The sequence below is a fragment of the Galeopterus variegatus genome, unplaced genomic scaffold (assembly GCF_000696425.1).
Source record: "Galeopterus variegatus unplaced genomic scaffold, G_variegatus-3.0.2 Scaffold935, whole genome shotgun sequence".
Taxonomy (NCBI): domain Eukaryota; kingdom Metazoa; phylum Chordata; class Mammalia; order Dermoptera; family Cynocephalidae; genus Galeopterus; species Galeopterus variegatus.
Window position 1 is genome coordinate 76,316 of NW_007727046.1, and position 12,547 is coordinate 88,862.

The following is a 12,547-nucleotide window of genomic DNA, read 5'->3' on the forward strand; positions in this document are numbered from 1 at the left end:
GGAACTTAAATAACTTAACAGCAAAAAAACACAAATAAGGGCCGGCCCAGTGGCGCGGCGGCGCTCCCACCAAGGGTTCGGATCCCAAATACAGACCGGCCGCTCACTGGCTGAGCGCAGTGCAGGAGCAACACCGAGGGTTGCGATCCCTTTGCCAGTCCCGGTCCGGTCCGGGCGCAACACTGAGGGTTGCGATCCGTTGCCAGTCACGAAAAAAGACAAAAAGGAAAAAAAAAAAAAAAACACAAATAATCCAATTTTAAAATGGGCAAATGACCTGAATTGATATTTCTCAAAAGAAGACATACAAATGGCTAAAAGGTATATCAAAAATGCTCAACATCAGTAATCATCAGGGAAATGCAAATCAAAACCACAGTGAGTTATCATCTCACTCCAGTTAGAATGGCTATTACCAAAAAGACAAAAAAGAACAAACACAGAAGAGGATGCAAGAAAGAGGAGCTCTTACACGCTGTTGATGGGAATGTAAATCAGTACAGCCATTATGGAATACTGTATGGAGGTTCCTCAGAAAACTAAAAATAGAACCCACCATATGATCCAGCAATCCCACTGCTGGGTATTTAACCAAAGAAAAGGAAATTAGCATACTGAAGAGATATGTGCATCCCCATGTTTACTGCAGCACTATTCACAATAGCCAAGATGTAGAATCAACCTAAGCATCCATCAACAGATGAATGCATAAAGAAAATGCAGTATATATACACAATGGAATAGAATGAAATTCTGTCATTTGCAATAACATGGATGGGCCTGGAAGACATTATGTTAACTGAAATTAGTCAGGCACAGAAAGATAAATACTGCATGTTCTAGCTCATGCAGGAACTAAAAAATGTTAAGCTTATAGAAGTAGAGAGTAGACTCACATTTACTAGAGGCTGGGAAGGGGAGGGGGAAGGGCAACAAGGGGAGATAGTAGAGGGATAGGGAGAGGTAGAATAACGGACACAAAATTACAGCTAGATAGGAAAAATAAGTTCTAGTGGTCTACAGTAGTGCTAAGCAACTATAATTAACAGTAATTTATTGTATATTTTCAAATGGCTAGAAGAGAGGACTTCAAATGTTCTTTGCACAAAGAAATAATAGATGTTTGTGGTGGTGGATATGCTAATTAGCCTGATTTAATCAACACAGTCTATACATGTATTGAAATATTACTCTGTACCCCATAAGTATATACAATTATTATGTGTCAATTACAAATATATTTTTTAAAAGATCTAAATAAATTTTTTAAGAAGAGGACCAAGGTTGGGCAGAATATATAATCCACTCTCCTATCTCCTGCCACCCAACTCTTCCCCACTGAGCAACTACAGCTAGCTCTGTAGAAAACAGCAATCAGTATAGTGTCTTTGAACTGGCTTCTCAGCAGAAATAGAGATGTTAAGCCATTAAATGTTAGGTTTTGCCAATTAGACCAACTGCCCCTTTATGGAGATCAATTGTGAAAGAAGAGAAATACCACAGTCTCCATCCTTACGAATTAACAAAAATTAAAAAGTTCAGTATTTTTTCTCTCATTTGGTCACATTCCAGAGTTATCAGCATCTTATAGTCGTAATAAGCCTAGCAGCAAGAATGGGCCTCATGTTTTGCAGTTTGAATTTCTCCTAAAGAAGTAAAAAAAAAAAAAAAAAAGGTATGCATTTCAAAGCCCATACTTCTCACTAATAATGCCAGTACACCTGAGTATTATGTAAAAAATTATATAAGCTACATGTGCACATTAGGAATTTCAGCCACATAAGTAAGGCAAATCAGAAGTGGATCCCCAGACCCAAATGAGCCACCCCAATAGACTGAGCATGAAACAGAGACTAGATTTACAGGAGGTATTTCAAAAAGTTCATGGAAAAATAGAATTAAAACATAATATTTATCTTTCCACGAACTTTTTGAAGTACTCTCATACATGCTGAGCTATGCCAGTTCATAAGCAAACTGTTGCCACTAAATTTGGGGTAGTTCATTACAAAGCTAAAGATAGTCAAAACACCTGGTTAATGAGGGTAATTCAAACTCTTTTCCATATGTTTTGTGTTCTAGTCCTACATATATGTAACAAGGGTGATGTTACACAGAAAGTAAAATGTTACTTAAGGGCCGGCCCGGTGGCGCACTGCTACAGTGCACCGCTTGGGAGCGTGGTGGCGCTCCCGCCGAGGGTTCGGATCCCACATACAGGCCGGTTCCCGCTCACTGGCTGAGCAAGGTGTGGGAGCAACACCGAGGGTTGCGATCCCGTTGCCGGTCCCGGTCCGGTGCAGGCGCGACACTGAGGGTTGTGATCCGTTGCCGGACACGAAAAAAGACAAAAACAGGGGGAAAAAAAAATGGAATCTTCTTACATATATGCTATTTTGTAAGTTTTTTAATCTAACATTGTATAACCTGTAGGTGGAAAGAGTATAACATGAGTCAGAAAATTTTAATTTTAAATTCTAAAATTAAGTTGAAAATTTTAATTTCAATTCCTTCTTAGCTGATTAATGGTGTATAATCTGGTCACGCCAATGAATACCTGTCTGATCTTCTTTATCTCTAAGATGGGGTGATAATGATGCTTACCCCCAGAGCAGCTGTAAATAAAAACTGAGATCAATGATGTTAAATTTAATTCTAAACTACAGAGAATAAAGTATTATCATTCAGAACACAGCACTATGCTTAGCAAGTTAAGTACTTAAAAGATACTTCATGTGTGAATGAAATTAAACATTACCTCCATGAAGAGACATGCAAGGATAAGATGCTCTCATTAAATCCTTCAGAAGCCCATCAGCATGTTCCTGCTTATCCACAAATATAATAACAGATCCTGATTCTTGATAATGGCCTAGAAGCTCAAGTAGCTTCAAGAATTTCTTTTCTTCTTCAATCACAATCTGAAAACACCAAATTGTACTAAGTTAATTGAGTGAAAATGCAAATACATCCCTTGAAAAGAAATATTCATTTTATTTGTGGTGAATGAATAGATAATCTTGCTATATCTTTAGGAACGGCTAGGAAAATACTGATTTTAACTGGTAAACCAGTAAGAACAACAACAAAAAATTGTAAGCTTTCAGAGAATAAGAGGCTTACAAATGTGGGCAAATGATTACCTGTTCTCTCTGTCTCTTAACTTCGTATTCCAGTAACCAAAGAATAAGATAAGTATGTGACATTGCTATCTACCTGCCCATCACTTCCGGTGGGAGAAACTACAAAGAGCATTTAAAAGAGTCAGTTCTGAGGAACAGCATAGTCAAGAGTATCTGGTAAGAAGTTGAAGGCCGCAGTTGACATATACTACTTACTTTTAGAAATTATAGGGCTGGCCCGTGGCTCACTCGGAAGAGTGTGGTGCTGATAACACCAAGGCCACGGGTTCAGATCCCTATACAGGGATGGCTGGTTAGCTCACTTGAGAGAGCGTGGTGCTGACAGCACCAAGTCAAGGGTTAAGATCCCCTTACCAGTCATCTTAAAAAAAACACACACCCCCCGCAAAAAAAAAAAAAAAGAAATTATCTGCCCACCTCACAAACAGTGATCACAAAAGATCACCCATACTGCCTAAACATCGAGACTGAGGATGTCCTAAAAATAATACCCACCACTTGTTGCTCCACATCTGAGCAAACCACACTCCTGCCTCCAACCTGCACTTCAATGGGTTTACTCAGGATTCTGCGAGCTAAAGCCTCCATAGCTCTGGGGAAGGTGGCTGAAAACATAACCGTCTGTCGATCAGGACGAACATTATCCACAATGCGCATGACCTGAGAAAACATTACAAATGAACACAGGGAGTATAGTCTTCAAAACTTATACAATGTTAAAACCAAGTAGAAGAACTTTTGAGTACAACTATTTCAGTTACTTTTAAACTTGTTACCTTAGAATATCACAGTTCATTTTATCTCCTAATTTGCTACTCTCTGTTTCCCAATCTCAAGAAATGACAATTCCACATGGTTAGGCCAAAAGTCTGAGTCATTTTTAACTAATCTCTCTCTGTCACTCATCTCACAACCAATCCAAGTAGTCTATCTTCAAACTATATCTAGTATGCAACCGATATTCACTAACACCACTGTTTTCCTTCAATTATTCAATTCAATTATTTATTGAGCACCCAGGCTCAATAAAAATGTTCCAGGCATTGTACTAAGTGCTAGTAATATGCAATAAAATCAGAAAAAAGGAGGATTCTTAGAAGATGGCAGAATAAGAATCACCGGGAATCTGTATCCTCACCTAGACAAATATTGCACTGTAAGGACATGTCTGATGTAACTATTTTGGAACTCTGGAATCCATTGAAGGCTTGCAACTTCCAGGAGAAGGCTTGGAAGGCAAACAGTATACAGTTAATTTCCACCAATTTCAGCTCAGCACACTAGCAGCTACTCATCTCACACAGGTCCTTCTGGAATAGACTGCACACAGCTCAGAGGAGCCAGGGTGGGTAAAAAGGACTCTGTCCTCCAAATATCAAAGTTCTACAATCTGACTGCTACTTTTGATCACAGAGGTATACAACAAAGAGTCAGTGCCCACTGTTTTGCACTCACCCCCAAAACTGCTGCAAACCATCCCTCCCTCCCCCATTTGAAGTGACTTCCATGGAATTAAAGGCCCCAAACCTCTTCCTCCTCCCCTTCATTTTTCTTCTTTTCTCCTTCTGGAAGCCAAACATTAAAGACTAGGATATTCAAAAACAACTAAATATACAGGGAAAGGTAAAGAGTGACCACACATACTCAGGAAAAGGCGCAGGTTCAAAAAGACCTCAGAAGAACTTAAGCTTACACCTCAGAGTGATCCTTGGCACAGAGACAGCCTACAACAACCAAAAAAAGCCAAAAATAATTTTTTTTAAAAAGTAACAAAAAATAGCAAACCATAGGAAAGGTAAAGAATCTGATCACCAGAGTTACTACATTATTAGATTCAAATGTCCAGTTTTCAACAAAAATCACAAGGCATACAAAGAAACAGGAAAGAATGGTGGCGCATTCAAAGGAAAAAAATTAATCAACAGAGACTGTCTGTGAAAAAGACCTGATAGCAGGTCTACCAGACAAAGACTTTAAAACAATTGTCACAAAGATGCTCAAAGAACTAAAGGAAGATGTGGAGAAAGTCAAGAAAACAGTGTATGAACAAAATGTAAATATCAATAAAGAGATACAAATCTTAACCAAAAAGAAACCAAAAAACAAAAGCAGAAAGCAAGCCTGAAGCTGAAAAGTACAATAAATGAAAAACTCAGTAGAGGAAGTCAAAGGCAGATATGAGCATGCAGAAAAGTGAATTGGCAAATTTGAAGACAGGACAATAGAAACTATTGAATCTAACGAGCAGAAAGAAAAACATTCAAGAAAAATGAACAGAGAAAAGAGAACTGTGGGACACCAGCAAGCAAACCAGTATACACATTGTGGATATGCCAGAAGAAGATAAAGAGAGAAAGGGGCAGAGAGAATATTTAAATAAATAATAGGTGAAATTTTCTAAATTTGATGAAAGACATGAATATAAACATCTGAGAAGATGAACAAACCCCCAGTAAAAGGAACTTAAAGAGACCTACACAGGGCCGGCCCGGTGGCGCACTCGGTAGAGTGCGGCGCTTGGGAGCCCGGCGGCGCTCCCGCCGAGGGTTCGGATCCCATATAGAGACCAGTCCGCTCACTGGTTGAGCGCGGTGCGGGCGCGACACCGAGGGTTGCAATCCCGTTGCCGGTCATGGTACAGGCACAACACCAAGGGTTGCGATCCCGTTACCGGTCACGAAAAAAAGACAAAAAAAAAAAAAAAATCAACAATTCTCGGGCCGGCCCGGTGGCGCACTGGAGAGTGCACCGCTTGGGAGCGCGGCGGCGCTCCCGCCGAGGGTTCGGATCCCATGTGGAGACCGGTTCCCGCTCACTGGCTGAGCGCGGTGCGGGCGCAACACCAAGGGTTGCGATCCCGTTGCCGGTCCCCGGTACGGGTGCGACACCAAGGGTTGCGATCCCGTTACCGGTCAGTAAAAAAGACAAAAAGGAAAAAAAAGAAAAAAGAAAAAGAGACCTACACAAAGACACACTATAATCAGACTTTCTAGAATCTTGAAAGCAGCAAGAGAAGTGACTTCTCATATACAAATGATCTTCAATAAGATTATCAGATTTCTCAAAAGAAACTTTGGAGTTAGAAGGAAGCTGGCAGATGCAAATGCTCCCTGACTTACAATGGGGTTAAGTCCCAATAACCCCACTAAGTTGAAAATGATGTTAGCTGAAAATGTACTTAATACCCTGATATAAGCCCATCGGTAAAGTCAAAACATTTTAGTTGAACCATTGTAAATTCAGATGCTCTTTGATTCACGATGGGGTTACATCCCGATAAACCCATCATAAAATCAAAAACTCGTAAGTGAAACCATCATAAGTTGGGGACTACCTGTATATTCAAAGTACTAAAAGAAAAGATTGCCAACCAAAAATCCTACATCCAGTGAAACTGTCCTTCAAAAGTAAGGGAGAAATTAAGACATTCCCAGGCAAAAACTGAAGGAGTTTATCAACACTAGACATGCCCTACAAGAAATACTTAAGGGAGTCCTGCAAGGTGAAATGAGAGAACACTAGATAGTAACTTGAAGCCATATGACAAATTAAAAATCTCAAAAAAGGGAAATACATGGCAATTATAAAAGCTAGTATTATTTTAACAACATTTTGTAACTTCGCTTTTTGTTTTCTACATGATTTAAGAGACTAACACATTTTTAAAAATTATTAATCAGGAGCTGGCCAGTAAGCTCAGTTGGTTAGAGCACAGTGGTATAACACCAAAGTCATGGGTTTGGATCCCATACCACGAGGCTCCCCCCCCCACCAATTACAAATCAAAAAGCTACTTTACTGTAACTTCGGTTTGTAACTCCACATTTTGTTTCCTACATAATTTAAATGAATAATGTATCTAAAAGAAGTATTAGTTTATGTGTCAGAACACACAATGTACACAGAAGTAATTTAATAGTATCACCAGCTGAAGCAGTTAAAGATGGAACTATAACGGAGCAGAGTTTTTGTATGTTATTGATGTTAAGCTGATATAAATTCAAATTAGAGTATTAGAACTTTAGGATGTTAAATGTAATTCCCATGGTGACCATAAGAAAATAACTACAGAATATACACAAAAGGAAATGAGAAAGAAATTTAAACATTTTACTACCAAAAATCAACTAAACACAAAAAAGACAATAATACACAAAATAAGGGACAAAAACCTATAAGGCATATAGAAAACAAACAGCAAACTAATAAAAGTTCTTCCTTTAATAAAATTTCTTCTTTATCACTAATTACTTTAAATGTAAATGGATTAAACAAACTCTCTGAGCAAAAGACACAAAAGAGATAAAAACACATGATCCACGTATATGCTGTCTGTAAGAGACTCATTTTAGACCCAAAGACACAAACAGATTAAAAGTGAAAGGATGAAAAAAAAATATTCCATACAAATAGTAATCAAAGAGAACAGGAATGGCTTTAAATCAAAAAAAGGTTACAAGAGACACAGAAGGACATCATATTAATAAAAGGTTCAATACAGCAAGAAGATATAGCACTTATAAACATTTACACACCTTAATAGATAAACTAGAATTAAGGAAACAGAGAGCTTAACATGATAAACCAAAGAGATATAACAGACAGATAGAGAACACTCTACTCCACATCAGCATACATATTCTTCTCTAGTATACATAGGACAAGTACCAGGATAAGCCTTATGTTAGCCTACAAAATGAATCTCAATAGAGTTTAAGACATATATCATACAAAGTATCTTCTCCAACCACAATAGGATGAATTTAGAAATCAGAAGTAAAACTAGAGAATTCACAAAGTTGTAGAAATTAAACAACATACTCTTAAAGAATAGATAAAAAAAATTAGAAGAGAAATTAGAAAATATTTAGAGACAAATGAAAACAAAAAACACAACATACCAAAAATTATGGGATGCAGGAAAAGCAGTGCTAAGAGAGAAATTTATAGCTATAAACGCTTACTTTAAAAAATAAGAAACAAGTGAGAAACAAACAGGACCCTCAGATCGATAAAGATCCCAGGATGACAGCTGTATGTCAGACATAGAGGACAATGAATCCTGAGTGGAATAGGTCAGGAGGATCTGAAGAAACTCTTTAAGGAAGATGAAACTGATAGGAATATTGATGTCTCAACTGCTTGAGAGGAGATTAAGATAACTAATAAGGGTTTGGTACTGAATTAGTTTTAATGATATAGGGACCTAAGAAACCCAGCAAACCAAAAGACAATTAAGAACTCTAGGGAAAGCAAAAAGTTATACAGGAAAGTAAAAACAGTCATAGTTTACTACATTTTCCAGCTGTGAATAACATTTAGATTGTCTTAACACTGTATACTGATTCAATTAAAACAGGAACACAACGCTACTGGGAAGATAAGGAATGAAAATGGTGCATAAATGTGACAAGGAAAGAAAAAACAGATAAATTATGATGTTCCACTGTGGGAAGTCAATAAATAATGTCTAAAACAGAAAAATCAAAAAGTAGTAATAAAAGCATGCTATTTAGAGAAGTGGAGGTAAATATCAAACTAGTCAGCTAAGAGATGACAGTGGGAGAGGGGCTATTGTTAAACTTATGCCCACATGTTGATAAAACTAAAAAGTAAAAAGAAACCAGATCAGGAATTCCTCTGCTCAAAACCCTCCAATATCATCTCATTACATTCAAAACAAAATCCAAATTCCAAGCCCAGGCCTGACATGTTCACTACAACAACCAGCACCACATACCCATACATACCTCTTTCTGCCCTCATCTCCTCCTATCCTCTCTGATCACTCTCCCCCTCCTTCACTCTGCTCCAGGGACACTGGCCAAGAAAGCTCTCAACTCAAAGGCTTATTTGTACTTGGCCTTTCTCCCAAACATCTCCACAGCTCAATACCTCACTTTATTCAGGTCACTTTATCAGCAAGGCCATTCTTCATTACCTTATAGTAGCATCCTTTCTCTTCTTCTCCTTCCATCACTTTCTATTACTTTACATTATTTTTCTTCACAGCACATATCATCTGACATGTACTGTTGGTCTGTTTCTCCTCATTAAAGAGTAAACTTCGTGAAAACAGGGACTTTTTGTTCACTGCTGTTTCCCGAGTAGCTACAATGTGTACCACATGGTATTCATTCGATTAATACCTGAATGATATTAATAAAAAATCAGAAGGGCTGGCCCGTGGCTCACTTGGATCTCTGATCATGAGGTATGTTGTTCTGTAGTTTTCCAGGAATATCTTTGTCTGGTTTTGGTGAATCTTAAAGTTAACCTTGTGAAATAAGTTAGAAGTATTCACTACTTTATTTTCTGAGAGTTTATTCAATATAATTCACTAGTGAAGGCATTTTGGCCTAAAGTTTACTTTGTGGCAAGGTTTTAAATTAAGGATTCAATTTCTTAGGGCCGGCCCATGGCTCACTTGGGAGAGTATGATGCTGATAACACCAAGGCCACAGGTTCAGATACCTATATAGGGATGGCAAGTTAGCTCACCTGGGAGAGCGTCAGGGGATAAAATCCCCTTACCGGTCATCTTTTGAAAAAAAAAAAAATCAGGAATCATTAACCATACTTAGTTTGAGAATTTGAGCCTGGTAGTACTGTAATATCATTGGAAATTCACACAAGGGTATTTAACGTGTCAATTTTTAAGACATTACATAAAAAGAATCACAATTTTCAGGTATCTTTTAAGACATTATATAAAATAGCATTACAAATTTCAGGTATCTTATCACTTAAACAAGTGTAAGGATTGCTAGTTTAATCTCAACTTCTTGTTTTACAGATGTGGAAACAAGGATCAGACCATTCATATTAAAGCCCACATCGTGGCCTTGAAAATCTCTTTAAAGAATAACACACTGGGGGCTGGTCAATTAGCTCACTTGGTTAGAGCAAGATGCTGATAACACTAAGGTCAAGGGTCTGCATCCCCATATCAGATAAGCGACCATTTAAAAAAAAAAAAAAGGCTTGGTCAAAGAGTAATGCATACTTTTCCTTACTAGAATGTTCACAAATGACCTTTTGTTTTCAGCATATGCAGAGAGGCAATATCAAAGGATAACAGCTTTCAAGAGAGCCAAAGCTAACTCCTTTACTTGCCATAATATGAACAAATATCTTCCTGAAGTAACAAACCCTCTCTGCTTCATTTAACAGCCTACTGAATACCATGACTGCTTAGAGTTGTGAAGATGCTCCTACAATGACCCTAGAGTCATGAAATACTTTTTCAGTTACATCTGGTCAGGGTTTTGATTGTTCCCTTCCCCTCACTTGGCTCTCAGGTTGCTGACTAAAAGGTTTCCCTGAAAGTTTTCAGTATATTCCTTCTCTCATAGGACACAGATATGGCAATTCAGCTATGGACTGCCAAGTAAGTCCATAAACTTACTGGGATTCTGTCTTAAGTGTCTCAAGATTTAGGAAGACTTAATTCTGAGGCAAACATGTAATGGTTAATGCTTGCATTTGAGCTGCCCAAACATCTTGCTGCATCCTTCTAGGTCCTTGTTTAGGTACTTAAGGAAGCCAGGTGGCTGGCCTTAAACAAATGAGATGTTTACAGGAAATACCTTTTATAATATAGTGTATGAGACAGTAAAGAAAATCCTTCTCTACTACATTTCAGAATATTTAATGGCTGGCTTCTAAGAAAACTAGTTTCTTCCACATTTGCCTTTGATTTAGATTTTCCCCTTTGACTTCTCTTGTCACACACTAAAGTGGTTTTGTTATTTAACCCATAATAAAAATACTCTAATATTAGACTATATAGGAAAATAAATCATCTCCATTTAATGTTATATCCCCATTAGAAAATTCAAAGTAGATAATGTGTATGTCCAATTCATATCCTAACTCTCTAATCCCCATCTATTTCTTTATCTAGTCCCTGTTATTTCTCCTAGCTAACAGCAGAAAGTACTCTGAAATATTGTTAGATATTATTCTAAACATGATTTTTTTATGAAGAAAAATAAGCAAAGGTATAATTTTCAAGTGTTGTTCAAAGGTGCCATACACAACTGGGAAAAACATAACCATATTTTTTTCCCACCAACTAATTCCTCTTTAATGGTTGTTAACAATATTCAAAAGCTATCTTAAATTTAAATTTTAAAATATTATCCCCAAGTTTTCTTAAATTCTTAGCAAAACCGAAAAGTACACAAATGCCATTTAGAACCGCCTCTTGAATCTACCCCCATTCTTTCAACTCTCTAATGCCACATCTTAGAGCTCCCTGGGATAAACCAGGAACTCTTGAAAAACACATTTTAAGAAAATATTTTTCTTTTCCCATGTTTCTACTAAAAGTGTTTCTTTAATACATCTTCTCATAAGCAGATTAAAAGGACAAACCTCTTCCTACAGATGAAGTTCCAATACTTAAGATCTTTTAATGAACATCCGGTCAAGATGGCAGAATACACAGTCACCAACGTCACTCTCTCCCATGAATCAACCAATTTACAACTACTAAAAGGCTACAACTACAGCCAAGCTGGGGCTGCTGGAGCTCAGAAGAAGAGGAACAGAGACCTATGGAATGCATGAAGGCAGGAGAAGCCACAGTGAGAGAAAGGATTGCTCCTACCATTTCAAATCCTAGCTGCTTCAAGGCTGGAGCTGGTAGTGCACGGAGCAAGAGCTGGCAAAAGCCACTGCCGTGCCCTTCCTATGAAATTGCTTGGAGGCAGGAGGGGAGAGGAGGGACTTGATTGTCCCCCAGGCCAACAGGACTACTAACAGGGTTCCTGTGGACCCACATAGAAGGAGTCACAGCAACTGAAAAAAGGAGCCACTCAGAGGCCAGTGAATCATCGCAAAGGACCAGCGCATGGCTCATCCCATGGGAAGTGTTTGGAGTGTGGGAGGTGGGGGAGACAGCCCACTGCCAGAACATTGGGGCACAGCATGGACAGTTGATCTGCCCTCCAATCAGCACAGGAACACTCAGTAGAGACTGGTCAGAAATATAGAACTGTAGGGGGAGCAGTTTGCTGAAAAGACTCAGGCTCAGACCAGAGTTTCTACAAAACCCAGGTGTAGTGGCTCTCACAAGATCGGAAATACCTACAAAGTCAACCATTAAAACCTGAGCTGCACAAAAAGCCTTCCCCAGGGAATCAGCAGCAAAGCAGCAATTTAGCTCCACCACAGGGCTCAAGTGCTGGTCCCCACAAGTAAGCAAAGGACAACAAATTAATTCCAGTGCAGAGTTTAAGTGGTGAGAAAAGAGAATAATCCAACACAGAACTGAAAGAAAAAACAAAACACCAACAGACCAGAGACAAAGTTTGATATTAACTAGTAAAGATCTCACTTCATCAAAGAACACCTATAAAACCTAGATGGACCAGGGCCCCAAGCCAGGGAGTGGGAAG

General features: G+C 38.4%; 1 protein-coding gene across 2 annotated transcripts in view; it reads right to left on the reverse strand.

Moving 5' to 3' along the window:
- DDX46 (DEAD (Asp-Glu-Ala-Asp) box polypeptide 46) overlaps positions 1–12,547 on the reverse strand; it is a 71,455-nt gene that overhangs the window by 29,847 nt on the left and 29,061 nt on the right. For both annotated transcript variants that reach the window (XM_008573570.1, XM_008573569.1), the window contains exons 14-15: positions 3,639–3,803; positions 2,759–2,921 (exon numbers count right to left, since the gene is read on the reverse strand). In XM_008573570.1, coding sequence (XP_008571792.1) covers positions 2,759–2,921; positions 3,639–3,803 — 328 coding nt within the window. The remainder of the gene's footprint in view (positions 1–2,758; positions 2,922–3,638; positions 3,804–12,547) is intronic.